This window comes from Bos indicus, chromosome 3 (genome assembly GCF_029378745.1).
Source record: "Bos indicus isolate NIAB-ARS_2022 breed Sahiwal x Tharparkar chromosome 3, NIAB-ARS_B.indTharparkar_mat_pri_1.0, whole genome shotgun sequence".
Taxonomy (NCBI): Eukaryota; Metazoa; Chordata; class Mammalia; order Artiodactyla; family Bovidae; genus Bos; species Bos indicus.
The window spans coordinates 60,498,477-60,524,533 of NC_091762.1; the positions used below are offsets into that span (position 1 = coordinate 60,498,477).

At 36.6% G+C, this 26,057-nt stretch overlaps 1 protein-coding gene across 12 annotated transcripts in view; it reads left to right on the forward strand.

Moving 5' to 3' along the window:
• TTLL7 (tubulin tyrosine ligase like 7) overlaps positions 1-26,057 on the forward strand; it is a 151,457-nt gene that overhangs the window by 96,867 nt on the left and 28,533 nt on the right. For 11 of the 12 annotated variants that reach the window (XR_011565827.1, XM_070786230.1, XM_070786226.1 and 8 more), the window contains 5 exons: positions 3,547-3,633; positions 8,296-8,494; positions 12,602-12,807; positions 13,866-14,000; positions 15,941-16,021. Coding sequence is in view for 11 of the 12 variants with exons in the window: in XM_070786230.1 (XP_070642331.1) it covers positions 3,547-3,633; positions 8,296-8,494; positions 12,602-12,807; positions 13,866-14,000; positions 15,941-16,021 (708 nt within the window). In the remaining variant the exon portion in view is untranslated. Of the gene's footprint in view, positions 1-3,546; positions 3,634-8,295; positions 8,495-12,601; positions 12,808-13,865; positions 14,001-15,940; positions 16,022-23,374; positions 24,430-26,057 lie in introns of those variants that run through there. The other variant, XM_070786232.1, reaches the window with a different exon arrangement.

A 26,057-nucleotide genomic window follows, 5' to 3' on the forward strand; every position in this document is an offset into this window, starting at 1 on the left:
CTTTATGGGACTCTCATTACACATATTAGGTCATTTGACAGTATCTCACATACAGTTGGCCTTCTGTCTTCACAGGTTCTGCTCTGTGAATTCAACCAATTGTAGGTTAAAATATTTGGAAAAAAATTCAGGAAGATCCAGAAAGCAAAGCTTGAATTTGGCATGCTCCACCAACTACTTTAATAGCATTATATTTGTAACTATTTATATGGTATTTACTTTGTATTATGTATTATAAGTAATCTAAAGCTGATTTAAAATATATAGGAGGATTTGTGTAGGTCATATGCAAATATTGCACCATTTTGTATGAGGAACTTGAGCATCTACAGATTTTGATATCTGCAGGAGGTTCTGGAACCAATGCCCATGGATACTAAGGGAAAAACTGTATCTTTGATAGCATGTTCTGTTTTCCTTCTCTCTCTCTTTCTCTCTGTCCTTCAGTTTGAATGATTTCTATTGATGTATCTTTAATTCAGTGTGCCAATAAGGCTATCCAATCACATATTTTTCAACTCAAGGATGTCCATTTGGCTTTTTGAATTCTGTTTCTCTATTAAAAGTTTGCATCTTTTATTCATTTTGTTTTTATCAATTTTATCTAATATGTATATAAGTTATTTTAAAATCCTTGTCTGTTAATTTTAACATCTGGATCATTTATGGACTTGCTTTTATTGATGATTTTTCCTTTTAATTGTGGGTCACATTTTTCTGTTAGTTTGAATGTCCTATAATTTTCATTTATTCTACAGACATTGTTAAAAGCATCAAAATTGAACTGATACTATTTTGTTCAAAAGAAGACATTTCTTTCTTATTTCAGGGTGCTAGGTCAAGGGGCTGCTCTTTGAGGCAAAGAAAAGTTAAGCAAAAGCAAAAGCAAAAAATCAACAATGGGAACTGTATCAAACTTAAACATTTCTGCACGCCAAAAGAAACAATCAACAAAATGAAAAGGCCATTTACAGAATGGGAGAAAATTTTTGCAAACCATATATAAGAGAAAGGGTTAATGTCTAAAATTTGTAAAGAACTCATACAACTCCATAACATACATACAAATAAACACCTTGATTAAAAATGAACAGAGGGACTAAGTAGACAGTTTTCCAAAGAAGATATTCCAGTGGCCAACAGGTACATAGAAAGATGTTCAGCATCCTTAATCAGCAGGGAAATTTAAATCAAAACTACAGTGAGATATCACCTCACACTTGTTAGAATGGCTATTATCAAGAAGATTAGAGGTAGCAAGTGTTGGAAAGGATGTAGAGAAATGGGAACTCTTATAATCCATTGGTGGGAACATAAATTTGTTCAACCACTAAAGAATATAATACAGAGGTTCCTCAAAAAATTAAAATAAATCTACTATATGATCCAGCAGTTCCATTTCTGAGTATTTACCCAAAGGAAATGAAAACAGGATATCAGAGATAAATGCACTCCCATGTTTATTGCAGCATAATTCTCACTAGCCAAGTTATGGAAACAACCTAAGTGCCTGTCAATGGATGAGCGGATAAAGAGGATGTGGTGTGTATATAGATGGAATATTATTCAGCCCTGAGAAAGAAGGAAATCCTGCTATTTGTGACAATGTGGATGGACCTTGAGGACATTATACTAAGTGAGATGTCAGACAGAGAAAGACAAATCCTGTATGATATTGCTTAGATGTGGAATCCAAAAAGACAAGCGTAACACAAAGAGTAAAATGGTGGTTACTAGGGCTGGGGTGTGGTGGAGTAGGAGAAATCCTGTTTAAGGGTCTTGTAACTAGAAGTAAATAAGCCCTACAGATCTAATGCTCAGTAGAGTGAATATAGACAACAATATCGTATTGTAATTATCAAACATTACTTAATTATCTCAGTCTCAAAAAAGAAATGATGATTATGTGATGTGATAAAGGAGCTATTACTAAAAGGGCAATCATGTTAAATGCATAAAAGTATCAAGTCAACATTTTGTCTCCCTTAAATTTATACAGTGTTATATGTCAAATATATTTCAACTAAAAATGGAGTAAGAAAAGAAAACAGTTGAACTGAGGCTCAGGCTGCATTGCAAAAGGTTTGCTTTAGTTTACCTCTGGTTTCAAACACCTTCTGAGTGATATCTATTCAGTCTATTACAGGCCTCATTCTCTACTGGTATCTAGTAATTTCAAGACTATAGAGAAGTGTTTCTGGTTTTCTATCCGTGCCTCTCTCCTCCTATTCCACTACACACTCAACTAAAATTGCTGTTGGAGAGGCAGAAGGTGAAGAGAACCAGGTCTATGGGGCTCTTCTAGGTGTCTCACTAGCCCACATGACATTAGAAAATTCCACTAGATTCTGTTTATCCTTGTAGAATCTCTATGCTTATTATAGACCTAATCTCTGCTCAACTGTTTCTAGGCTTGACAAATGACCCCAAAGTGGAAAGTGGCCACTTATCTCTGCTCACTTACGAAGCACTTTTCCCTCTCTGGTATAATTCCTTTTACATTACTTTTATCCATAGCTTTCCGATGTCTTAAAAAGTATGACTATTTAGTTTATCATCTTTTTTTTAGCTGTTATGATGAAAATATTGTCTATATGACCTTCTTTCTCCTAACAAAATCAGAACTCCTTACTTTTTAACTATTGTGTACTGCTGTCTTTAGAATTCATTGTAGGATTGTTGTTTAATCAAAGCTTTATAACAAGAATCTTTTGGTATTTTAATAACTAAATCTTAGGTTGGGATGACGAGTGACCTTTTTTATGGATTTCCATTGCACAGTGATATTTCTGGTTTATTTTAACCCCCCTTTAAAAAAAGAAACACAAATATAAATCATAAATATATAAGTAAAGATACGATATTTTATATGTTGAATAAGTAACTCAATGAAAGCAGTTGACTGTGCCTCTTTTAGTATAGCTGTTATACTCCTGTTGCTCCTGTCTTTTCATAATGTTACCCTTTGACTTCAAAGTGACTCTCGAAGAGTGTAAGAGAAGATATTAGGCCTATAAAATGAAAACCTTTCATAAAGTTCTAAAGATATTGTTCATTAGTTAAAAATTTGAGTTTCATTAAACTGTGTCCGTTACCCAAATATGAACATTGGACTGTTCTAAATGAACCTATTAGGCCAGTCGTCAGTGTTCTGCCTGAAGTTGTAATTTTATTTTACACGAATCGATATGGAAATGATTGGTGAAACTGTGGTCTAGAGAAATCAGAGTGAACTTTTAGAAATTTTAAAGTATCCAATAGGCTAATTTATTGAAGTATTGTATTCTAAGATCTTAATAATTTATGAAAACATAAGGATATATTGTGTATGATTATTAATACATAATAATTTCAGCTTAGTACTATTTTTATTACCAGATCTTAGTGAAAGTTTTTTCAAGAGTTTGCCATGATCCTTTATTTTTCATTTGATCTGAGCAATCTTTGTTAAATAGTTCTCAGAATCTTTACTATACACAAAGACTAATGAACTTGGAAAAATTCTGGAGTCCATTAGTGATCATGATTTTAATTAACTTTTTTAAGGAGGAAGACATTTTGGATCTTCTGGAACAATGTGAAATTGATGATGAAAAGCTGATGGGCAAAACTACCAAGTCTCGAGGACCAAAGGTACCATCTCCCTTACTTCCTATCAAAGTAGACTCTTCTATGGACAGGTGATTTTCTTCTCACTTTTCTGACTCTACGAATGACTGATGCCACGTTCATGAAACTTTGTGGACTACAGAATTAGCTGACATTATCTTGTATTTAGGAGAAACTTCATTTTGTTAGTTTTTCTCATTTTCTGATTCTATCCTTAATTGAGTGAAAGCCCTATGAGTCAGGGTCAAATGAGACCTAGAACTGGTACCATCATTATATACTCAGTACTAAGTTTTCCTTATATCTCCAGACATATAATTTTCAGAGATGCGTAGCATTTTAGATAAGACAAATCATGACTCTAGAGATACTAATGAGGAGCCCCATCTTTTACTAGCCCTGCAACATTAAATTTGTGTAAGGTAAAACAGTTAAAGTTTGTAAGAATACATAGAAATCTATCATGCTGGCAAAAATAGGCAAGTGTTTGCTTTACCTTAATATGCTCTGTGCTTCATCCATGTGTTCTTTTGTTATATGTCAAAGGCTTTGCAAGTAAAGTAGGAAATTTGAATTCCTAAAATCTTGGGAAGATACGCATTCTACTTTTTTTCACTTTACATTTGAGCAGTACTAAAACTATCACTTCATCCTCACAGATATCCTGCTCTGTCATGCATTCATGATTCTTATTACATGCCTTAGTAGGTTCTCAAAACCATTAGTTAGTAGGTTCTCAAAACCATTAGTTAAATTTGTTGAATGTGTCCACAGGGACCTTGTGACTAGTGGAAGGGCAGATACGTGAACCAAAAACCAAGGTATATTGTGGCAAGTACTGCAATTAAGAGAGTGAAAAGTGCTACATTAACACAGAGAAGAAAGGGATTGGTAGACTTTGGATGGCTTCATAAAGGAAGCACGATTTGAGTTGCGTCTTGAGTAGTTCTCTGAACATACAAGAAGGGTAGAAGGACATTGAGGGTAGAGCGAACATTAAAGGCAAAGACATGGAGGTATAACACTGCATACAGTATTGGGAAAACAACAAGGAATTTGGTATGACTCAAGTGAAAGATTCTTGGAGAGTAAATGGATATCAGACGAATCTGGTGAAAGATACGTATCTAGTGAAGACCAGAAACATGGATGTCAGGCATTGTTCTTTTGAATTATGTGTTCTATATTAAAGAACTGTAGAAGATGTTGTTGGTAATTCCTTTGGAACAAATATATTTTTAGAGTATGAGTAAAAGTGAATACCTTCATGTTATTGCTTCATTTTGGAAAATATAGGGAAGTTTCTAGACTTTGTATATTAATTATTTAGCAATTTGGCAAACCAGATGTGAGGCAACCTGGGTGCACAATATTTGTGGAAGATTTGCAAATGCAAAGGCTCTAAGTCACCCTTCTACTGTCTTATAATTTTGTTTAGCTTCGTCAAATAAGGCTTATCATCCAAATAAAAATATTACCTCCAAGAGGACAGAATTCACACTGTGTATTTTTCAACCCCTCTTATTCCAGGCAAATAGTAGGGGCTAACAATGGAGGCACTAGTGGTAAAAAACCCACCTGCCAATGAAGGAGACATAAGAGACACACGTTCAATCTTTGGGTTGTGAAGATCCCCTGGAAAAGGGAATGGCAACCGACTCTAGCGTTCTTGCCTGGGGAATCCCATGGACAGAGGAGCCTGACAGGCTACAGTCCATGGGGTTGCAAAGAGTCAGACACGACTGAAGCAATTTGGCACATAGCACAGCACAGCAATGTATTTCTTGAAATGAATTGATTAATTCCTGTAGTTATTAACACTAGAAATATTTTGAAGTACTGAAAGTTACATAATCAATCTGAAATAAAAGTACTTTTAAAACTTCTAACATCCTGTACACTGAGGGTCTGGAGTATACTAAATTTCAAAACGGCCTTTCCTTTTAGAGGGATGTTAGTAGTTAGTAGTAGTAGTTAAGTCGCTAAGTCATGTCCGACTCTTGCGACCCTCTGGACTGTAGCCTGCTAGGCTCCTCTGTCCATGGGATTCTCCAGGCAATAATACTGGAGCGGGTTGCCATTTCCTTCTCCAGGGGATCTTCCAGACCCAGGAATCGAACCTGGGTCTCCTACATTGCATGCAGATTCTTTACCGACTGAGCTAGAGTGATGTTATCACACACCAAATATTGATTTCCAATGTATTTACTGGTAGAATAATTGAAGGTAATCAAGGTTAAATGAAACTGGTACTAGGAGAAACAAAGTTTCAATTATTTAAGAATATAAGAAATATTAATTAGGTATTAAATACATAAATAAGTGCTTATTCGCTCAGTTGTGTATACATGAATAATATCACATAAAGTATTATCATTGTTCTTCAGTCAGGTAGAATGTATTTGGTATTTGTTTTATTATTCTTTATGCCATTTATATATATTTAATATGCAACCCCATTCATAATACAGTTGGACATAAAAATGAATGATATGAAAAAAAAATGAATGATATGGTTTGTGTTAGAACTCAGTACCAGTTTGCAAATTTCATTTTGTAGTTAAGGCACTGTTTGGAGTTTATTTGCTATGACTTCTTATTAATTACTGCTTAAACAATGTATTTTTAACTAGTCCCAAATGCATGTATGAAACAAAGATTTAGCAGTCCATTTCTGTTTGCGATTCTTTGTAGACTCAAATAGCTCATTATGTAGTCAAGTTCCTTAAGAAACTTTAAAGCTGCTTGCCTACCTGAAGGAAGGTACTACTAGCAAGCTTCATTGTGCCATTGTTTCTTCTGGGTATGCTAGACTTCTGAAGAAACATCCTTTCTCTAGAATTCATATTCCCCAAGACTATCAAAATGTTTGAAGATTGTGTTACTGGTAAATGTTTTTCTGTGTATCTCTTTGAACATGGTTAGCTCTCAGTAAATATTAAACTATCAAAAGAAGAACATATCTTAAACACAAGTTGGTACTTTAGTGTATTAAATTAATTCCCTGCTTTATTTCTCATCCTTTGCTAAGACAGTGACTTTAAGACTGTGCTTTGGCTTACTGTGTATTCTAGGCACTTTGTGAAATGCTTTTTCTTTCTTTATCTTTCCATCCTACACTGCTACATAAGAAGACATTCCTCATTTCCATGAAATCCCAGGGTAACCAAGGATTTCATTGCAGGGTATGCTAACATCAAAACATTTTTGTTTGATTTAACAGAGAACGAGAAACTAGTATACAACTGCAGGAACCTTCCCTAGCAGGAATAGGAGGCGTATAGCATGTGTAATTGTCTTTTAAAATGACTAAGTTACGAAACTGACTTACTCCACTTGGTTGTGCACATTCTTTCTGAAGTGCAGATTCCCCACTTCCCTTATGTTTTATTCCTTCCGCTGTCATCACTGGAAACACATTGACTGGGAGATTCAGCGACAGGTGATTCTGATAGAGATACTGGAACATGATATCAGGGCATTTTGAATCTTTACAAACTTACCCATCTACATAGCACTTATTTTCTAAAAAAATTATGTAATACTGAAATTTTTATATCTCCTTTTAAAATTAGTGTGGGCAATGGAAAGCAATGTTGTTCCATTATGACCAGACCCTATGTGTCAGAGGTAGGAATCCTCCAAGAAAAGACATGAGCCAATGGGAAACGTGGAAAACTAACTACAAATTTTGTTTCTTAAAGTGTCCATAATGAAGTTAGACATGTGAGGAATATCTCGCTTCTTGTTGCACATTATTCAAGTGGATAGTCTCATAGACTGTTTTAAGATGTGGCCTGTTTTGTTTATAGTGAATTATCTTACTTATAATAGCTTATCGGACTGCTGCTTTCTTATTTTATTTTTTGCCTCTTTTGCTTTTCTTTTTCTTCCTTCTCTCCTCCTCCTTTCTCTCTCACAAACACACATGCACACATACACATATACACATTTATTGAGTGATTTTGAACATTTTGTTGGTCAGCGTCTGAGTCTTACTCTTTGCGACCCCAATGGACTGCAGCACAGCAGGCTTCCCTGTTCTTCACTATCTCCCGCAGTTTGCTCAAGCTCATGTCCATTTAGTTGGTGATGCCATCCAACCATCTCATCCTCTGTCGTCCCCTTCTCCTCCTGCCCTCAATCTTTCCCAGCATCAAGGTCTTTTCCAATGAGTCGGCTCTTCACATCAGGTGGCCAAAGTATTGAAGCTTCAGCTTCAGCATCATTTCTTCCAATGTATATTTAGGGTTGATTTCCTTTAGGATTGACTGGTTTGATCTCCTTGCAGTTCAAGGGACTCTCACAAGTCTTCTCCAACACCACAGTTCAAAAGCATCAATTCTTCAGCACTCAGCCTTCTTTATAGTCCAACTCTCACATCCATACATGACTATTGGAAAAGCCATAGCTTTGACTATATGGACCTTTGTCAGCAAAGTGATGTCTCTGCTTTTTAATACACTGTCTAGGTTTGTCATGGCTTTTCTTCCAAGGAGTAAGTGTCTTTTAATTTCATGTCTGCAGTCACCATCTGCAATGATTTCGAAGCCCATGAAAATAAAACCTGCCACCTTTTTTCCTTTTCCTCATCTATTTGCCAAGTGGGAAACTAGAAATGCTAAACTACTCATGTGCATAAGACTTTCTGAATTCTAACAAAATAAACATTTCCTTCCATTTTAGCCTCTGTCTTCCATGCCTGAGAGTACCGAGATCATGAAAAGACAGAAGTACTACAGCAGTGACAGCAGCTATGGCAGTAGCAACAGCTCTTCAGAATCCGACGAAAATGAAAAAGACGAGTACCAAAATAAGAAAAGAGAAAAGCAAGTTACATATAATCTTAAGCAGTCCAACCACTACAAATTAATCCAACCATCCAGTAAGTTAAATTCTTCTAGCTTAGCTGTTATGTGAAGAAGTATGGAATTGAAATCACTGAACTCAATAAAAGACCTTGGGCCAAATGAACCCTTGTGTGAGGAGACCTAGATTCTACCCCACTTCCTTCCCCAACCAGACCTCAGTTAGGTCTGGATCCCACAATCCCTTTCGGGGTCTGCAAATGGGAAACAAAAGGAGTTTGACTTAAGGATCTCTGTAGTCTTCTGTTCCATATTTCAAAGTCTTCGTTAAGTCCTAAATTTCTGCATGAGTCTTTGAACCTATGCCTCATGATGATCGGTTGATCTGCTGATGGCATTCTCTTTTAAGCCCCAATATTCTCTCATTCCGTTCCCCACTCTGTCATTCATTTTGTTTTATATTCTCCCCTATTTCAAAAAATGTGTCTCTCTCTTGGTATTTGAATTGAATGTATCTGTGAGCCACACAATTGTGAAATAGTTGAAGTTTTGTTCCCTCCCATTTTCATCACGGGTAAGCACTTCAGTCAGGACTTTGGTGTACAGGAAGTATTCAGGAGAACCACCAACCAGCTTCTCTGTTTCCTTCTTTCCTGCTGCCCTTTTCTGCTTTCTTCCTTTATTTCTTTCCCCATTTTCTCTCTCTTTCATTCCTTTTTCAATCCCAATGTCCAGTGTTGTGTCTTTGATTCTTCTTTCATCCCCAGATATCCAGCTTGGTATTGGTGTTGCCCAGGCTCGTTCGGATACCCCTTCCTGATGTTGTCTCCAATGCAGGGCTTTTCTTAACCTCTGTCACTCATCTCTCTGACTGCCTTGTCCTCCACTGTCCCAGAGCTCCACAAGGGACTGCTTCAGTCACTCAGTAAACACATTTCTGAGCCTCTGTTGCTCTGTCTGCAGCAATGGCTTAATATGGTAGTTTCCTGATAAACTCGGCCTTCCATACTTATGGGGAAAATGCATAAGCAATGCAGAATTAATATATGAAGATTTTAAATGATCTTTCTTTTACTTTCAAATTATTCCATAAAAATACTTCCTGTCTTTGACAGCTTTTATGTTTTGAGGGGAAGTAGTATATTATATTTCATTTTTTATTTACTCTTTTAATTTATGTTTATTGAGCACCTGTTTCAGAGTTTGTAAGCTCTTTTATCCATTATTTCCTTTATTTTAAAGACTCCTTAAGTACTTTCAGTATGTCTCTGTAAGTATGGCTCTGTTTCTCTTTTGGAAGCTGACATTGTTCTGCCCAGATTTAATCGGTTTTGGAGCCCCTTTCCTCTTGGCTAATGTGTGTGTCCCTAACAGCATGAACTGACAGAGGATGGAATAGGGATGAGAAAAACTACTAGGGTTCTTGTACTCAGATTCTTTTTTCTTCTGAGACCAGTAGTTTTAATAAATTGAGATTAGACAAGAGTGTACTAAAAATGTTTTTAAGTATAAATTTACATTTTAAAGCTTGTCTAATTCACTTAATATCTTTCTCCTTATTAGTTGTATTTTGTTTTCATAGCCATTAAGAATTGCAACAAAGGTTTCAATTTCTTATATTCTCTTTTTAATCTTACACTAAGGAATGTTATAGCCACAAGCCTTCCTTGAATTTTCTCTCCAAACAGATGTTGATAACTGAGGATAAAAATTCAGATTATGTACAACGCTTTCTGTTGTAGGGGGTTAATATAGGAAATTTAAACTTGTTACAGTACCAAAGGATATATTTTGATTTGATATATGGTAGGGAGAAGGCAATGGCACCCCACTCCAGTACTCTTGCCTAGAAAATCCCATGGGCGGAGCAGCCTGGTAGGCTTCAGTCCATGGGGTCACTAAGAGTCGGACACGACGGAGCGACTTCACTTTCACTTTTCACTTTCATGCTTTGGAGGAGGAAATGGCAACCCACTCCAGTGTTCTTGCCTGGAGAATCCCAGGGACGGGGGAGCCTGGTGGGCTGCCGTCTATGGGGTCGAACAGAGTCAGACACGACTGAAGCGACTTAGCAGCAGCAGCAGCAGTCCTATGCAAAACTGTATGAAGTATTTTCTCTCAGATAATTTATGCATGAAAGTTTCAACCATTTTTTGTTAGTCTACCTAAATTTCACTGACATATCTAACTACTTAGTTATTCTGTCTGAATTCTAATGTATGCAGGAGAAAAAATGAAAATCTCTTGTGATTCAAGAAAAAGTCTTGTTTCCCTTCTGCAGCTATAATCAGATTATACATATCCAAACCACCATCATAAGCCCTTGAAGAAAGCAGGGCCAAGGTATATGTATTAGTACATGCTTATGAGTATTTCTTAGGAGAAGATTGACCAATGGTATGTTTCCCACACAGCCCTTTTTAGAAGTGCCATTTCAAAAACTAGTGTGACTTTTAGAAGGAGATTAACAGTTGGAACAAATGGAAGCTTTTTTTGTTCATTTGTTTGACATTTTTTATAGCTTGAATGAGTATACTTTTTTATACTCTGCAGAACTAAATAGAACTATTAGACTTATCATCAATTCAAAATCCTTTAGAAATACATCTCTAAATATAAGGCTCAAGTCCATTGCCTTTATAAAGGTTTACATTTTTATCAACAGCTATTGAAGAGAAATATTTGGGTATTGAACCTGCCTTCATGTGAGTTTTATGAAATTATTTAATTAATGAAGAGTGATATATTTCCTAAGCAGAGAGAAAATATACAATGGAGGGTATATAGAACATATGTGCTAGGAAAGTTATAGATGTTGATAGTATTGAATAACATTCTATTTCTTTGTGTCAGGCATTAAAATTTGTCAGGAATAATTGGTTCTCCCTTTAAATGTTCTCAATTTGCACAAGCATAGAAGATATTCTATGATTTTTTAAGTTGTTCTGATAACAATCATTGATCCAGACGTTTTTTTCTTCATTTAAATATTTTACTATGGTAATTTAAATCTAATTTTTAAAATTCGTCTGTCCTGTGAATAAGGACTTGTCTGTCTAGTACTACTTTTATAATAACCAGCTATATAATCTTTGTTTTTCTTCTATTATATTATTATTATTGCAATAATTGCATCCTTCCTAGGTGGTGCAGTGATAATCACCCCGCCCTCCAATGTAGGAGCTGCAAGAGATGCGAGTTCAATCCCTGGGTTGGGAAGATCCCCTAGAGTAGGAAATGGCAACCTGCTCCAGTATTCTTGCCAGAAAAATTCCTTGGACGGAGGAGCTTGGCAGGTTATAGTCGGATACAACTGAGCACACCATCACACATTATTATTATTATTTTATTTTCATGGGCCCTAAATTTGATAACATCAATTTATCCTGGCCATTCTCCCCTATTCATTTGCCCCTATGAATCCTGCTGTAAAATATTCTGTTTCTAACATCTGCGCAGATTCTAATAAGTGACCAGTCTATATTATAGAAAAAGGGAGTGTGCTGGCATTAAGTCAGGGTTTAGAACTGAACTTGGCAATCTTCCTGTCATGTGACAAAATCTTTCTGAGTCTCCACATGATAGAGATTTGTACTTCGGAGGGTTTCTGTGAGAACAAAGATAATAGTGTACCACCTAGCATGATGCCTGCTTTGTAGAATGTGTTCCATACATGTTAGCTTTCTGTTCTTCTGGTCCTTTTGTCAAGTTTCAAGAACAGAACACTAAGGTACTATTTAAGTATTATTCTCACAAGAGCCATTCTTTATACATGACAGGGGTTCTGCACTGTGTTCACTGTTTAAATTGAAGAAATAACTCCAAATTTATATTCTCATGGTGATGCCGATGCTTTGACACTTACTGCCACCCTTCTAGGGCTTCTCTGGTGGCTCAGCTGTAAAGAACCTGCCTGCCAATTCAGGAGACATGGATTCGATCCCTGGGCTGGAAAGATCCCCTGGAGAAGGAAATGGCAACCCACTCCAGTGTTCTAGCCTGGAAAATCTCATGGACAGAGGAGATTGGTGGGCTATGGTCCATAGGGTCACAAAGAGTCAGACATGACTTAGAAACTAAAAAAACAAGTCACCCTGCTAATCATTAGTTTGTATAGATACAATACAGTGGAGGACTTCTACTAACTCTGCTACTGTACCATCCCTTTTCTTCATCATCCATAGGCTCCATAAGGCGTTCAGTCAGTTGTCCTCGGTCCATCTCTTCTCAGTCACCATCCTGTGCAGACATCCGCCCCTTTTCTGCTCAACAAGTGATATCAGCATCCCGGCCGACTTCAGGGTCTCGGTCACATTCTTTAAACCGTGCCTCCTCCTACACGAGGCATCTGCCTCAAAGTAATGATGCCAGCTCCTCTGACTCTCTGATGGTAAGTCTTCTGTTTTGCTGCCCTGAAATGAGCACTGTACTCAGGAATTAGGTGGCAGAGGGATTAGCTGGGAGGAGGACAGATTGAACATCAAATCCTTTCTATTCAACTCCTGGTCTCCTGGAATTTGGATTATTCCTCTTTCTTCACCTATAACCAAGTATGGATTCTTAAAAGGCCAGCTTCACTATATCACAAAACTTGAGGACGAACACTGAGAATATATTTATTTTCCATTTGCTCATGGAGTAGGGTAATTTTGCATTGATTGTACAGTGTGTCTGAATTTGGGGAATTTTGTTTTATGGAAAATTTTCCTTAATGGGACTATTGATAAATAAGTTAAAAAACTAACTATTGGTAAATTATCTTTAGAGCACTGAAATATGCAATTTTTAATAACATTTTCTGTATATTAAATTAGCATATAGAATTATATATATACATATATATAATATTTCCTCCTTTAGCATAAATCTTAGAGATTCAGTATTGAGGAAGTCAGTGAACTTTTTTGCAACCAAGTTTTCTAGTAAATGCTCAAATATTGGGTTGACCAACAAGTTCAATCAGGTGTAAAACCCAGATGAACTTGTTGGCCAACTCAGCAGATACCTCCATGTACCTTCACATAGACCAATGACTTATTTAGTTTGTTTATTTAATGTGGATGTTGCTTCCAAAGGAAAGAATATGAAAAGTATAAGTGAATGAATTTCACTTGGTAACAAGTTTCTTTCTTTTTTTTTGCTAATCAAGAATTGCCTGAGATATATGTAGAAAATGAAAAATTTTAAACACTCATGTTTTTGTTTGGGTATTTTGAACTACATAAAATGCAACTGTGTGGAAGCATGAAAGACATTCTTGGGGAATCATATCCATTTAATCCTAAGATTTTAATGCTAAGAAGAAATGCAAAAACATTATTTTCTTCCTTTTTCATCGTTATGTTTTCAATTGAAAATGCATCGTTTTTACCTAGACATATCTTTTAGATTATAGTGACACAGTGAAATAAGACCCCCTCCAAATATCTGTATTCTTTCAAATTTAAGAGTGAGTCTTTGCGGAAACTGAGACCAAAAGAACAAGAAGATGATCTAACAAGTCAGACCTTATTTGTTCTCAAGGATATGAAGATCCGGTTTCCAGGAAAATCAGATGCAGAATCATTAATTCTGATAGAAGATGTGAGTATTTGATGTATATAAAATTCCAAGGAGCTCATACATTTTTATTCTTCTTCCTAAAATATTAAAATTTGTTTCCTGATGTCATTATCTCCAGTGACATAGTAAACTTAAATGACCTCCACAAGTTTTAGAAGATACAGGGGTTATTTGAATTATTATGATTCATGAACAATTAGATCACATTTATAATCAGCAATGCAAAATATCTTTTAGTGTATAGTCCTATTTTAATGATGCTTCATCAAGTTGAAAATAATTAGTGTTAAATAGTTATTTGTTCCGAATGATTAAAGACACATCAAGTTAAGCTTGCTTCTATAAAGAGTTTGAAAGATTTAATATGGAATGAGATAATAAGGGAAAAAGTGGGCCATGGGCATGAAGTAAATGTTTGAATATGATACCTTGAATGGTATTAGTCGAATTTTGAAATGGCTTACGTGGTGTGTGTTTTCTTGTTACATATGCATTTGCGCCACCCAGTGGAATGTTCTAAAATGGCAGAGTCCTAAAATTCACATTAAAGTTGGTAACTTACTCCTGATTTAGAAAGAAGGTCCAAGATAGTAAAATATTCGAGTGAAATAGCATTTCTTCACCCAAAGTTCTATTGATATTTCTTCATTGAAACATCCTTTCAAATTGTCATTCTTAGATAATTTCTCAGTAATAGAATGTTGTTTTCTGGTTTCTGGGGTTTTTTTTTTTTTTTCGTTTTGTTTTTCACCCGGAGAAGGCACCATCTAGTGGCCAGTCGTAGGATAGAAACCACAGCCATGCAGTTGGCTTTTTTTTCACTTTTTAGCAGTACTTTACCTGGTGGGCTACAATCCATGGGGTCGCAAAGAGTCGTACACGACTGAGTGACTTCTGTGTGTGTGTGTGTGTGTGTGTGTGTGTGTGTGTGTAGACCTATGAGTCGGACATGACTGAAGCGACTTAGCAGCAGCAGCAGCAGCAGCAGCAGCAGCAGACCTATCTAAAGCATTGTCTAGAAACAAAACAACCGAAAACAATAATAAAAAAGACTTTTGTAGTTAAAAATCAATAATGGCAATTTGTATTTTGCAATCATAACATAGTTATAACCAAAACCTCCAAATATTATGCTTTGTGTTTGTTATATATATATTTTAAAAAGTGAAAATGGTATCTTGTTCACAAATGAGATGCTATTTGTTACATCAAGGGAGAAGGAAGAAGAATGAACATTAGTTGTAAAGCATTATGCCAGATATATTTCTATTGACATTGTTATCTTATTCAACAGAGTAGAGGTTGTGTTTTTGCACCAGACATTTTGTTTATATTTCTTAAGATGTAAGTTGTATACTACATTTTTCAGTCAGGTGGATGAAAAATTAGATAATCTGAGGGTAAAACTAATGTTTGTGGATAACTGTGGTTGTTCTGTAAAGAACATGTGTATAGGCTTATATAATTGATATATTAGACATTAGATTAGTTACAACATGTTTACTTATGCAGCAACTATTTTAATCTATTTGTTATAGTGTATATAACTAGAATATATATTCAGATATTTTGCATATTTGCACCAAAAAATAAAAGGGGATAATAGAATCCTAATTATATATAGGCTATTTTCTAATGTGCTATTCAATATTTTGTTATAATGAATGATGCTATAAATACAGTTCTTGGAATTAAAATGAAAAACCTATAGTTTTGGCTTCTTCCCAGTCCTTATATTTCTGAAGACATTTGAGTTTCATTAATTAAAGATTGTTTGCTTTTTACAGCAAGAAGAGAAAAACTTTAAATTCAGATGGCTTCTTTACCTTATGTTAAAAAAATCTTTGCATTCTTTTTTTTTTTTAATGAAAGTAGGCATCCTTTATTTCAAATAGTATTATGGTGTTTTCATTTCACAAATTAACTACATTAAATTTCTTAATATGTCTTCCCTCAAACAGATCATTGATAACTGGAAGTATCATAAAACAAAAGTGGCTTCATATTGGCTCATAAAATTGGATTCTGTAAAACAACGAAAAGTGAGTAATGAATACCCCCAAACAGGTTTTTGCTCTTTTGGATTATGTATTAACCTAGGATCATTAAACCACATTCATAACCAAACTGTACACATGCTCATTTGTTTCCTAGTTTCCTTTACAAACATTTGTTATCTACTATGTTTCAGGTGCTATTTTAGGTTCTGAGAATAAACAAGTGGATTAAAAAAATACTACTGTCTCATAGAGTTGTATTCTAGTTAAGGTGTTTGATAATAAATCAATATATAACAGAATGTATGGTGGTATTAAGTACTGTGGAGGAAAATAAATCAGGATTAAAAATTGAGGGAAGATGACCTAAATGAAATGAGAAAAATACTATGTAGACATCTAGCTACATTGCATTAGACAGAGGGAAGAACAGATACAGAGGCCTGGGGTATAAGTTAGCCTGATCTGTCCATGAGACATAGGGGACACCATTTATTTCCTGATTGACAGGATGGTTGGTGTGTGCTGGTCAAGAGTGTGTGATGTGTTGGTGACAGTTGAAGTTGAATAGATAAGCAGGATCAGGTCATAGCTTTACAGGCTGGGGAAATACTTTGGGTTTTATTCCAAGTGATGGAACACCACCAGAAATTTTTGAGCAGAGGAGTTACATAGTATGGTTTCTAATTTAGAGGGATCATGAGAGCTACTTGTGAAGAACAGAACAAGGGTAAATGGAAAATGGCAGAACAGAAGTAGAGACTAGGTACTCTATGGTTTTTAGAGTAACTGAGCTGAGAACTAATGGTTGCTTAAGCTAGCTAAGCTAAGTCACTTCAGTCGTGTCCGACTCTGTGCGACCCCACAGATGGCAGCCCACCAGGCTCCCCCGTCCCTGGGATTCTCCAGGCAAGAACACTGGAGTGGGTTGCCATTTCCTTCTCCAATGCATGAAAGTAAAAAGTGAAAGTGAAGTCGCTCAGTCCTGTCCGACTCTTCACGACCCCATGGACGGCAGCCTACCAGGTTCCTCCGCCCATGGGATTTTCCAGACAAGAGTACTGGAGTGGGGTGCCATTGCTTAGCTAGGTTGATAACTGAATTGAGTGTACACTGGAGAAAGAAAAGGGCTTTATTTTCCCTGTTGTTTTGTTTTGCTTTGGTTTTGAACATACTAAAGTTGATACACTGATTAGACATCTAATGCAGATGTTGAATGTGTCATTGTATATATGAGTTCAGAGCTAAGGCTGTATATGGAGATACAAAACTTAAGAGTCACTATTAGAAAAGGCAGAGGAACCAGAGATCACATTGACAACATCCATTGGATCATCGGAAAAATAAGAGAGTTCCAGAAAAACATCTACTTCTGCTTTATTGACTATGCCAAAGCCTTTGACTGTGTGTAGATCACAACAAACTGGAAAATTCTTCAAGACATGGGAATACCAGACTACCTGACCTGCCTCCTGAGAAATCTGTATACAGGTCAAGAAGCAACAGTTAGAACTGGACATGGAACAACAGACTGGTTCCAAATAGGAAAAGGAGTACGTCAAGGCTGTATATTGTCACCCTGCTTATTTAACTTATATGCAGAGTACATCATGATAAATTCTGGACTGGAAGAAACACAAGCTGGAATCAAGATTGCCAGGAGAAATATCAATAACCTCAGATATGCAGATGACACTACCCTTATGGCAGAAAGTGAAGAGGAACTCAAAAGCCTCTTGATGAAAGTGAAAGTGGAGAGTGAAAAAGTTGGCTTAAAGCTCAACATTCAGAAAACGAAGATCATGGCATCCGGTCCCATCACTTCATGGGAAATAGATGGGGAAACAGTGGAAACAGTGTCAGACTTTATTATTTTTGGCTCAAAAATCACTGCAGATGGTGACTGCAGCCATGAAATTAAAAGACACTTACTCCTTGGAAGGAAAGTTATGACCAACCCAGATAGTATATTCAAAAGCAGAGACATTACTTTGCCAACAAAGGTTCATCTAGTCAAGGCTATGGTTTTTCCTGTGGTCATGTATGGATGTGAGAGTTGGACTGTGAAGAAGGCTGAGTGCCGAAGAATTGATGCTTTTGAACTGTGGTGTTGGAGAAGACTCTTGAGAGTTCCTTGGACTGCAAGGAGATCCAACCAGTCCATTCTGAAGGAGATCATCCCTGGGATTTCTTTGGAAGGAATGATGCTAAAGGTGAAACTCCAGTACTATGGCCACCTCATGCGAAGAGTTGACTCATTGGAAAAGACTGATACTGGGAGGGATTGGGGGCAGGAGGAGAAGGGGATGACAGAGGATGAGATGGCTGGATGGCATCACTGACTCGATGGACGTGAGTTTGAGTGAACTCCGGGAGTTGGTGATGGACAGGGAGGCCTGGCGTGCTGCGATTCATGGGGTCACAAAGAGTCAGACACGACTGAGCGACTGAACTGATCTGATCTGATCTGTGCTATTTTAGTAGCTATAGTGAAGCTGTTGTATCCCTAAATAATGCAAACTATCACTTCCCCTTTCTGAAATGTATTGCTAATAAGGTGAAAGTTGACACTGATCAAATGATGCCTTTGAAATATTTTCCTCTGAGTAAACTGAAACCAGAATTAAGTATTAACTCATTCAACAAAGGACAACTTAGTGTCCTGTCACGTGCCAAGTGCTGTTCAGGAGAGTGTAGCAAAGCTGGTAGCAGAGGTAGATTGAAAACATTCTGTAAGCCCAAAGTTCCTGTTCTCCGAGTCACTGACTGTACGTGGCCTTGATTCATTAAAAAAGGAACCTCTTATTGGAATGCTGAATCTTTTTGTAAGTACAATGTATTTTTTCTAACCTAGATGATAGATAAGTAAGTTGGTAATTAAAACAGATAGCCCAGAAACAGATTAAAATATTCATAAGATATTAATACCTGATAAATATGACATTTCAAATTAATGGAGTAAAGATAAATTTTCCCATAAATGATACTAAAATAATCAATGATTTGTAAAAAAATTAAGTTGGAGCATTATCTCTCACCCTATGCAACAATAAATTCTAGAAAATGCTGTTGTTTTTTTACATGTGATATGATTATACAGAGTGATCAAATGATGTATGTGTCTGATAGTAGTACTATTTATGAATTAGGTGAAACTATTTTGTGTTTTAAGGGTGTCATGCTCAATTGTGTTTATAAATTTCAAGTAAAAATATTTGACAACAAGAAAGCCAGTGTAATAATAAGTTGCAAACTGTATTGAAAAAAATTTAAAAGCTTTTACATGTTGATATTAGACTAAAGGGATCTGAAAATTTGTCTGTTGGGTTGTAACATGCTAACCATTCATTGGACTATCTGTTTGATACATGTGCTATTGCTTAAGAAACTGCATCAAAGAAAAATAAAAAGAAACCTAGAAATGTGGATCAACTTTGGAATGTAGAATTGTGGTTCAGTCGCTAAGTCATATTTGACTCATTGTGACCTCATGGACGGGAGCGCACCTGGTTCCTCTATCCTCCACTATCTCCTGGAGTTTCCTCAAATCCATATCCATTGAGTTGGTGATGCTATCTAACCATCTCATCCTCTGGCACCCACTTCTCCTTTTGCCTTCAATCTTTCCCAACATCAGGGTCTTTTCCAGTCAGTTCTATGCATCAGGTGGCCAAAGTATTGGTGCTTCAGCTTCAGCATCAGTCCTTCCAATGAATATTCAGGCTTGATGTCCTTTAGGATTGACTGATTTGATCTCCTTGCAGTCCAAGGGACTCTCGAGTCTTTTACAGCACCGAAAGCATCAATTCATTGGCACTCCCAACCTTTCTTTATGGTCCAACTCTTATGTCTGTACCTGATTACTGGAAAAAACCATAGCTTTGACTGTATGGACCTTTGTCAGCAAAATCATGCCTCTACTTTTTAATATGCTGTCTAGATTTGTCATAGTTTTCTTTCCAAAGAGCAAGCATCTTTTAATACATTGGCTGCAGTCACTGTCCACAGTGTATTTCGAGCCCAAGTAGAATTAGGTATTATTAAAAGTTACCCACTTAGAGGACCAAGAACTTAACTAATTTAACATCTAGATGTGCATTAATCAGAACTATCTTTCTTTGGACTATGAGTATAGTCAATAATTATTGGATGGCTATATCAGTTCAGTCCCCTGGAAAGCAGACATATGACAGAGTTAGAAGTGAAAGAAATTTCTGAGGAAAGACATACAAGAAAGATAAAGGTGGAGAGAGTTTGAGCAGGCAGGAAGAGCCTTCTGACTGGAGCTGGTCTGACACCAGTGAATGGAAAACAGGAGGACTGGGGAGGAAGAAGTTCAGACTAGAGAAGTTCTGAGTAAGACCTGTCAGGCTGATTGGGAGCCCAGAACACAAGTTGCTTGTGAGAGCGATCACACTGGGCAGAAATGGCTTCCCTCTGGTATCTCAGCCATGCTCAACCTTGGCCAAGAGCAGTCTGGGGAGTACCTAAACTTGGCTTGAAGTTGTAAAATCATTGATCCTCAATGGGGATGCTGTCAGCTAACTGCACTCTTAGAGATTAGTTGATTCAAATGGCATATCTCCAAGGCTGCCACAATGGTTGTGTGTGATAAAATTTAGTGTGACAAACATTTATTGGTTGCCAACTTTGTACAAGAACTATACTGGGCACTGTTGGGGATTTTGAGAGTTGTTCATTCATTCATTCATTTATTTGCACATCAAAGCATGTACTTAACAATATTAATTGAGAGACTACAATGTCCCAAGCACAGTTCTAAATGTGGAATGCACAAGACTCATTTAAATCTCTTAATTTCATTAGAAACCATTGTTGAAATATGTATTTTACTTTTTCCATTCTAGTATCAAAGCTTTTGCTACTTGCTCATTAGAATGTTGTGAAACTCTCAGATTAGAATGCGACACACACACAAACGCTTCCACATATCTTATTTAAAAACTTCCTTAATGGGTGTAAAATTTAAAGGTCAATGATGTGGGACTAAACTACTGAAAATAATCCTCACTAGGTGAAAATTGAATCAGCTAATCTTACTTAATGTCATGTTGTGGTAACTTCACACTAGCATAATTTAGCCTTCTCCCAAGAATGCAGTTGTAAGGAATATACCTGAAGTATGAAAATATTACCGTGATGTTGGGTGGTGAAGAATGCCATATTTTCTGAAGAGCTTTTTTCTCTGATATCAAGTAGTGGTAAAAAGGTTGTATTATACTTACATTTATTTTAGGATTCTAAGAAATCCTTGTTTATCAAGTATTTCTTCTCTAAATAACAGTTTTAAAAATACCTACAGTAGCTGCTTCTGCATGGATTTTGATGTTCTTTTTTTTTTAATTTTATTTTATTTAGCTTTACAATATTGTATTGGTTTTGCCATATATCGAAATGAATCTGCCACAGGTATACATGTGTTCCCTATCCTGAACCCTCCTCCCTCCTCCCTCCCCATACCATCCCTCTGATGTTCTTATTTTCTACCTCTTTTTCACTTGCGCTGACACAGATGCTGTACAGGCCGTTCATTTTGCATCAGCAAAGATGCCTTTACCCTATAGCCTTGGCTGCTGCATGCATCATTAGTGCAGCATGTAGTGATTTTAATGCTATTTCTAAACCTCCCTCACCTCGTGCCATTATTTTAATTTAGGACCAACTGTTCAGCCATATGGAGCAGTTTGTCATTCAACATCTGTATGTACTTGCAAAATATGAATTTGTCTGTGTGCTTTATGCTTTCAAATGTGCTGTATTTCATATGGAAAAGACATATCTTTTCATTTTATTAATGCTTTCATTGACTGAATCTCCCATTTATTTTTTCCCTTGGAGAGCTTAATGTTGGATCATGATGCTTTTAAAAGTCACAATGTCAGTAAGTGGATACCCATATTCTACAAGTTAGCCTCACTTGAGTCCACAGATAAACACAAAGGGCACCTTGCTGACCACTTGTTTTTGTGTTTCACAAATTATTCATCTTCCATCCATTTGCTTTTAACACCAAAGCACCCAGAAAATCAAATAGCATTGCAAATAGTACTGACACTAATTTGCCTCATTCCAGTCTGATTTCTTGCCTGTTTTCTGCCTTCCTAAAAGTATTCAGTTGGTGTTTTACTAGAGGTGCAGGCATTGTCTCCCCATCTGTGTGGCCTTTTAAGCAAACTGGTCCCTGATGGATTCCATGGCTCTGCTGGAGGGCATGCCTGCGTAGCCTTGTATGTACACAGTGACTCCACCCACCTTCTCAAGTATTGCTTGACTGAAGGTGAATCTGAATCTAAGCAGAGACAATTTGGTTATCTTCTGATTTTGCTGTTGTCCCCTGGACAGATCAAATTAATTCTGAAGTATTGCTGGGTAGTGGTTAAGAACAAGGGTCCAGCTACAATGCTATCCGTTACCTAATTGTGTGATCTTGGGTAAGTTCCTTATCTTTTCTATGCCTGAATTTTCTCACCTATAAAATGAGATCCAAACATTTTCAAAACTAAAACATTTTTCAAAACTATTAGGCAGCAAAATCTAACACACCTGAACTCTTTCAGTGACAAGGACATGACAGGAAGTTATTTTTGTCTGTCTCTTCCTTTGAGTATTCACATGTTTTCCTATAGAAATATAATGTTTATGATTGTGGAATCTAGCCTCAAGATTTTTGGAAAGAAATTATGGACAATTCATATCTTTCTCAATGTTTTTATCTTGAGTATTAAATGAATTGCTGTCTGTAAAAGTGATTGGAACAGTGCTTTGTCCATTGTAAGCCCTCAATAAGTGTTAGCTCTGATTTTGACCTTGTTGACATAGGTTTGAATTCCTTGCAAGGAGCATTTTCACTAAAACAAATACCTACTAAGTGCTAGGCCTGTCTTGGGCCTTGAGGACCTGGTAGGTATAATTCTTCTTTTTATGTAGCTGACAATCTCCATTAACTACACAGGAAATTAAAATAAAGTGAGATAATTATTAATAGTAGAATTAGGCATTAAGGGATCATAAGGTATGTAGTGACAGGTAAAGGTCTCCCTGAGTCGGACACGACTGAGTGACTTCACTTTCACTTTTCACTTTCATGCATTGGAGAAGGAAATGGCAACTCACTCCAGTGTTCATGCCTGGAGAATCCCAGGGATGGGGCAGCCTGGTAGGCTGCCATCTATGGGGTCGCACAGAGTCGGACACGACTGAAGCGACTTAGCAGCAGCAGCAAAGGTCTCCCTGAAGAAGTGATGTTTGAGGTAAAACATGGAAATTCACCAGGTGAACACAGGCAGTGGAGAGTCTATATGAAGACTCAGAGGAAAGATGAAGAGTTTGGGCTCCTGATCCCTTGATTTTTATTCCCTTATGGTTTCCAAATTACAGGTCTCTCTAAACCACTCCTTTCTCCAGGACCAGAGCTTGAAATTGAAAGGCAAAGGAAGCAAAAGAATCTTTCCAGTAGGCACTCTGGCAAAGAAGAAAGAAATTTGTGGGTTGCCCAGACCATGCTAGTTCCACAGTCCGGAAAATCACCCCTCAGGCAGTGATGTTTGCTGGCATGCAAGAGACCTGAAGGTCTATCCATCTTCGTGTTGGAGGAAACATTAGGAGTGGAGCAGCTGCATTCCCCACCCCTAACTCTCTGACCACTTTCTGAAGTTGCTGCTTTTAGCCATGTGTTTTGGCTTCCCAGGTGGTTCAGTGATAAAGAATCCACCTGCCAACGCAGGAGATGTGGGTTTGATCCCTGGGTCAGGAAGATCCCCTGGAGAAGGAAATGGCAACCCGTTCCAGTATTCTTGCCTGGGAAATCCCATGGACCGAAGAGCCTGGTGAGCTATAGTCCATGGGGTCACAAAAGAATTGAAGACTTATTAACTAAAACAACAAATAATAGCAGCAAGGCTAGTATATTAGGCCATCATGCTTTAAAATTCCATCAAAATTAAAAATAAAACATAAACAGAGTGGTGGCCAAGAGAGTCTCCTCTAAGTGATGTACTAGTGCCGTACCTGGCATGGAGCAAGCGGCCTGTACATGCGATTCACCCTCCTCTTTGGCTCTTATGCATCATATGCATTTCACTGTGCACATATTCAGAAAGAAATGAATGACCTATCATCTCAAATGCTATGTCACTTTGTGTGCGTGGGTGTTTAGCTGCTTCAGTCGTGTCCAACTCTTTGTGACCCCATAGACCACAGCCTGCCAGGCTCCTCTGTCCATGGAATTTTCCTGGCAAGAATACTGGAGTGGGTTGCTTTGTCCTGCTCTAGCGGATCTTCTCCACCCAGGGATCAAACTTGCATTTCTTATCATTTCCTATGTCTCTTGCATTGCAGGCAGATTCTTTTACCACTGAGCTAGTGGGGAAGCCTTCTGTTACTTTAAAGTTGAATAATTAATAATAGAATACAAAATGAAGATCGTTAACATTTTTTAACACTTTAATTTCATTTATTATATAGAACTCATATTTATTCTTAAAACCAGTTTATGGATTATCTTTGCTACTTTTTAAAATTCTTCTTGCATTATGACTTTTGGGTAAATTATTACTCACTAATACATAGAAAGGAGGAAGAAAAATTGAGAAGAGCATTGATTAAAATTCACCATTTACTGCTAGTATTGATTCTTGTATCACATCAATCGTAAGTCCTGTTTTCCACATTAAAAATATAAGAGGTTAAACTATTAGCTCAACTGCAATTGTAAAAAAAAAAAAAGGTGTGAATTAATGTCTGATGTGCATATTTTATCAGTATTATTGTGAATAATTCATATTAAAAATTTAAAATCCCTCTTCATAATTAAGGTTTCATTATCTGTAATAAGGTTTTCTGGGACAGTTTTTTTCACAAGCTGCCTTATTACAGATGGCATTATCTTTCCTCATTCTTCTCCCCTTCAACCCACACACCCCTGATCCTTTCTCAGTTTACATACTGTTCCCACTTCACAGAAAGAAGCTGGAGCAGGAAGGGACGGCACCGTGGTGCTTACACAACTAATGTGAGAAGCTGTAGTTGATATTCTTCTATAAATAAAATGTTATTTGGAGATATTTTTTCCTGAATTGATTTTTAAACATATGTTGATTCTAAATTTGCCTTCATCAGAGAGAACTAATATCACTTCTTTAAATATGGCTGTTTTAAAGAGAAACAAATTAAATTCTTCTATCTGCTTCCAATTCTCTTATACATTTGTGCCTATGGAAAAAAAACCGTATCTTCTATCAGCCTTTATGTTTGAAAGTTGTTCTTTTTTCATCTTTTACTGTCATATTTACAGTCAGTTCCTTATATGAGATGAATAAAATAAATGAAAAATTTACTTTGGTGGATTGAAATTAGGATACTATATTTGTGATATTTACTTTTTAAGAAAACATTTCATTGGAAATTTGTGAATTGAAAAAATATTAAATATGTCAAACTAGACAAAGTAGCTTTCTGGGATTTATACTTTTTTAGAATATCTATCTAGCAGCAGCAGGATTTTAGTTGCGTAGAATTAGATTAATCCTAGCCATTGTTTTGTGACACTCTCTCATTTCTGGTCCATATGTGGCCTGCTTTTATTAAATAGTGTTCTTAAGTTACTGTACCATTTGTGAACCCAACACCCAAATTAAGGATTTTGGCAATAACCTATGATCTTATCAAATGACTCCCTTCCTATCCCCCTGGCCCTTCATGTCTCAGGTAGCCATTTTCTGGAATTCGGTATTCCTCAGTCCCCCCCACCCCCCTTTTTTAATATGATCTTATTATATCTATGTGTATTCCTCATAAGTATTTTAAAAATTTAACTATTTTACTTATATAAAAAGTCTCACCTTGTATGTATTGACTGGTATGTATTTTGTAAAAACTTAACCTATAATAATTAAGATGCTCTGTTATGTGCCCTTTTATTTTATTCAACTGCTGTATAAAAGTCTTAAGGGAATGAGCCTATGACTATTTATTTATTCACTTTCTCACTGATGGAGGGTTAGGTTTTCTTCAGGTGTCTACAATTGTGACCAGTTGTATGAACATTCTTGTACATGCTCTT